Source organism: Zeus faber (genome assembly GCF_960531495.2).
Source record: "Zeus faber genome assembly, chromosome: 4".
NCBI classification, from domain to species: domain Eukaryota; kingdom Metazoa; phylum Chordata; class Actinopteri; order Zeiformes; family Zeidae; genus Zeus; species Zeus faber.
The window spans coordinates 24236379-24241378 of NC_137191.1; the positions used below are offsets into that span (position 1 = coordinate 24236379).

The window sequence follows — 5000 nt, forward strand, 5'->3', positions numbered from 1 at the left end:
CTCTCGCTCTGCAATTAGTGTGGCGGATAATTAACGAGTGGAGGGCAGCGTCACTCCTCGTCGCCCGAAACCGCCAGCCGCTTTTTTTCCTCCCTGGCAGAGTCTGGGACGACTGTTGATATGGTTGAAAAAAAAAAAAGCACGTACATCCTGGGGCTAATTATGCAATCAATCACGACGCATCACCTCGACGATACGCGGCGAGCGGTTTCGATGAGGGTTCGTGGACCGAACAAACCGAACTGTAACTGAATCATCAAAAAAAAAAAAAAAAAAAAAAAGCGCAAAAAATGCAACTTCATGAATTAATCTGTTTTTTATCGGATTAAGGAGGCACATCAGAATGGGGCCGGAGTGTTTTGATATGACGGCGGAGTATCGTTGTTGACAATGTGTGCGTGCTTTGCGTATTTGTGTGCATGTGTGTGCGTGTCGTTGTGTCAGCTCGAATACAGTGTTAAGCCATGTTCTGTGATGTGACATTGCTGACTGGTGCTGACGTTAAGACTTTTCAGGGAGAGGGGAGGAAGAGAGAGAGAGAGAGAGAGAGGGAGAGAGAGAGAGAGAGAGAGAGAGAGAGAGAGAAAAAGCCTGCATCAGGAGAAAAAGAGCTGGACCATCAGACGGAGAGAGAGAGAGAGAGAGAGAGAGAGGGAGGGAGGGAGGGAGAGTGAGGGCTCTATTTACATGGTAGGAGATGGTGGGGTCTTACTTTAATGTCCCCGATGGTGCCTTTTTTTTTTCTTTTTTTTTGTAAGCGGACCAGAAACACGCCCGGACGACCTCGATGGCACGGACACGAATTGGAAGCCAACGTTTACACGGGGAAAAAAGAAAAAAGTTTGGAAAACCAAAGGAAATAATTGACGGTGGTCATAATAATAATAACAGAAAAAAGAAAAAAAAACAGCTGAAACCGCTGAGACGAGCGAGGTGTTATTCTCCGAGCCGGAGAGACGGTGATCAAACAAATGTACATACGGTGGAATATCCATCACACTCAATTCGTGACTGTCTTCTCTCCTGTGAAGGACCACAGCTGCGGGGGGTGGTGGGGTGGGGTGGGGTTGGGTGGAGATTGATCACAGCCCATTTACAATTCTGCGAGGTGGTATCGCAAAATGGATGAGCCTAGTATTGATATTGCTCATGGCTTCTGAACAGAAAGCAGGGGTGCTGGTGCAAAAAAAAACCTAAAAAAACAAAAAAAAAAACAAGGAGAGAACTAAACTGAAACCAAAGCAGGAACCGTCACAAAAAAAATTCAGCAAACCCTTTGAGGAAAGAAAAAAATAAATAAAAGAAATATTTTCAATTGTTGATTGAATCCTTGGCGGAGCGTTTAAAGTGCGGAGAGACAAAAATGATCAGTGACTGCGACACTTTGCCACCGTAGGATTCAAACTCGCCGACAGAATTTCCTCCTCAAAGGGTTCGGGGACACAAATCATGAGACAACGAGCGCCACCATAGCATTGAGACAAACACCCACACCCACACCCACACCCACGGAGAAGTCAGTGCGGCGGCGTGCATGCTGTTCCGAGTGCGAGAGCACGCCCGGGGAGGGCGCTGAGGCGTGGCTAACACAATCAACGACGCCAGGAAGCGTAAATACCTGCGTGAAAAACCTGCAGGATCTTTCTCTCTTCTGGAGCTGCAAATCCAAACAAGTCAGGTTGTTAGTGGGGTATAATCTGCACACGCTCACACACTCACACACTCACACACGCACGCTCACACACACACACACACACTCACACAGCATGGTGGCCCACACCTACACTCCCCATTAACATCACACAATAAGGTGAATGGAGGAACATGTCATTCTTAACCTCCTTCCCTCTCTCTCTTCATTTCGTGCCCCCTTCCTCCACCCTTTTGCCCCCCCCCCCCCCCCCCCCACATTCTCATCCGTTCAACCCTGTGAATGGATGGCAATAATTACTACGCCTCTTGTGCATAATTACTCATTCACAATATCCCAACAGAAAATTTGCATAATAAGCAGGCATATTACTCAATTAGGTCCATATAATTGGGCCATTATCGAAGCGGCGCCGTGTGCTTTGTCTTTTTTTTTGTTCTTTACAGATCCGACCTTTAGCAGGCCACTGGGTCAACAAGGATACAGGGCCAATCGCAGCGACTTCACGTCACGCGCGAGCCGCTGATCGCTGGTCGAGACGGAAGTGGCTGCGCGACAAAGAAAGGAGGCAAAGAGAGAGATCGAGAGAGAGAGAGGCAGAGAGAGAGAGACAGAGAGCAAGAGGGAGCGAGAGAGACAGAGAGAGAGAGAGAGAGACAGAGAGAGCAAGACAGACAGAGAGAGAGATACAGAAGGTGGTGCTGAGCGACAGCAGTGACTGTATTAGAAGTGACAGCGGTGGTTGATTCTCCGGCAGCTAACCCCACCCATATCTGCTTCCTTCTCACTGAGACTATCATCAAACAGTCCATCAGTCCATCAATCTACAATCCATCAATCGGTCAGTCAGTCAGTCAGTCAGTCAGTCAGTCAGTCAGTCAGTCAGTCAGTGAGTCAGTGAGTCATGAGCAAACCAGTCGGTTCGGTCATTCCCCAACCGGTCCCGAAGTTGTTCAAGCAAACGTGGTGTCCTTACCCGGTCCGTGCTGCAACATTCAGTCCGTGTGAATTCAGAATTGTTATTTCTATATTTTTTTCGAAATGAAGTTTCACTTTGTAGGTATAATTTATAATCTACCAGCATTTGTAAATATAATATGCTTGTAAGCTAAGTATAGGATATCAATTTCCTCCAAGGGGTAACAAAGAGGTCATTAAATCTGGTTTAATCTCATCTCATCTAGATCATCATCTTCAGACACTTGAGCCTCTCGTTTTTTTTCCCCGGCGTCTTCTTCCACCTAACGCGGCGCCTCACCTCAATTCAAATCAGCTGAAATGTTTTGTTCTATTTCGATCCCTTTACAAACCCTGGGAGAAGGTAAACGAGCTGATTAAACATCAGTTGCTAAAAAGCGAGGCCAAAAAAAGACAGAATATGACCCTTGACTTGAAAGAAGCTATGAATCATCCAAACAACTTGATTGTTCCTTCTGTGACAGTGTGGAATTCAAACATTTAAAATGACAATACAGTCAGTTTTGCTGGAAGCACTAACTTAAGACTTTCAGATTTTTCTTTTGCCAATGCTCTTCACCATTCCTACCCTCCATCTCTGTCTTCTAAACTTCGTCACTTACACCAAGCGCTCCCCTCCCAGGTTTCCACCCCCCCGCCCCGCGCCGCAGTACCTTGGTGAGGCTGCGGGCGGCGCTGTCCTTGCCCCCCGGGGTGAGGTTCCGGAGCTGCACGTCCAGGAGCTCCACCAGCTGGGCCATGGCCCGCACCGTGGAGGGCACGTCGCCGGGACGCAGCAGCCCCTTGGTCTGCTCGGCCAGCTCCCGGGCCACGATGGCCGCTGTCTCGCCAGAGCGCAGCTGGAGGGGGTTGGAAAAGGGCGTCGTGGGTGATTGAGGAGAGTTTGGGATGGGGGTGGAGCAGGACAAGCGGAGGAGTCGGAAACAGGAGCGGTGAGGTGAAGTGGACATGACAGCAGGGGTGGGGGGGGGAAAAAACCCGGGATGGAAAAAGGAAAGAAAGAGCAAGGAGACAAGACGTGAGTTTGTTTATGTAGATCAGCCGTAGTTGGTCAGGAGACTCGTTTCGATAAAATTGTCACGGTAATAATGAAAGCGTGTCTTGCAAGTGTTTTGGAATGACACTTAAGATTAATTTACACCAACAAATCTGTCTTTAGCACCTTTGCTGAAACGTTGATTTCACAGTGATGGTTTTATGCCACATTTTTGGCTTGAAAACAGGGGGGGCTGTAAAGCCCTAACGGCCCATTTGAGATGCCTTAAGATGTCTAAGTGTCCACTAAACAGTAAATCCAAATGGTAGGACACAATGTAATCCTGGATAGCGCTAGAATGAAAACAAAAAAAGGAAACATTATCGAGACGCGAGGACCACGTGGTCCATGCCAAGGCCTGCGCACGCTATGTCTCGAAATGCCATCACATGAATACAGAGGAGAAGGAATGACTAACCGTACTGTTAATTACAGATTGCCCTGCAGCCGGCGTAGTATTTCTCGGATCACACATACGAGGCAGGGTCAACAGCCCAAAGTTTGTAACATGGCCTAAATCTTCCTTCCTCTCTCCCTGTGGTCATTGTGTCTTTATGCGCGAGAAAGAGCTCCGGGACCAGGTTCATAATGGATACCCTTACACCAGGGCGAGATGGGAGCCGCCGATGGCCGACGGCGGCGTTCAGACTCACTTTCTGCATGATGTGGTTGACCCAGGGGGACGTGCAGTTGCTGAGGTCGGGGCCTTGCGGATCCCAGTAGCCCAACTGGGCCACGCACACGTACGTGGCCACGCCTGCAAGACAGGCCAAAACAAACTGGTTGAGACAGGGCTGACATTCACCGGGAGGAGAGGAGGGTCTGGAGGTGCCTGAGGTTCATTCGGCAGTGTGGCTTTGTGTGTGTGTGTGTGTGGGGCGCGGGGTGTGTGGGCAAGCGCGTCGCTGTCTTCTCCTCTTGTCCGTCCGTCTATGTGTGTGTGAGTGTGTCACTGGACAAATAAACGGGAGGAAGAAAAACACGTGCTGAGGAATGTCAGCATATTGATAGCCCAGTGTCCACTCTGTGCTCTGCTGTGCGTCTGCAAACTCTAGGTTTGTTTACATGCAAGTATGTACAGTATCCACTATGTGTGCTGATGTGTGTGTGTGTGTGTGTGTGTGTGTGTGTGTGTGTATCAGTATTCCCCAGTTTGCAAAGGGTAATGCTTCCCATGTCTGAGGATGAACACTAAACTCACGCCCCAGTTAGTTAAAGGCCAGGAGGGTCAGATTCCAAGGAAACCTAAATCGAAATCAAGGTCCCATTTATGTACCCAATGTATGTCATACATGTGCATGTGTGTGTGTGTGTGTGTGTGTGTGTGTGTGTGTG

At 48.7% G+C, this 5000-nt stretch overlaps 1 protein-coding gene across 1 annotated transcript in view; it reads right to left on the reverse strand.

Moving 5' to 3' along the window:
• The window catches only part of adgrl3.1 (adhesion G protein-coupled receptor L3.1), a 141038-nt gene that overhangs the window by 39886 nt on the left and 96152 nt on the right, over positions 1 to 5000 (reverse strand). Inside the window, exons 9-11 of the mRNA XM_079999042.1 lie at positions 4319 to 4422; positions 3283 to 3468; positions 1619 to 1657 (exon numbers count right to left, since the gene is read on the reverse strand). Coding sequence (XP_079855168.1) covers positions 1619 to 1657; positions 3283 to 3468; positions 4319 to 4422 — 329 coding nt within the window. The remainder of the gene's footprint in view (positions 1 to 1618; positions 1658 to 3282; positions 3469 to 4318; positions 4423 to 5000) is intronic.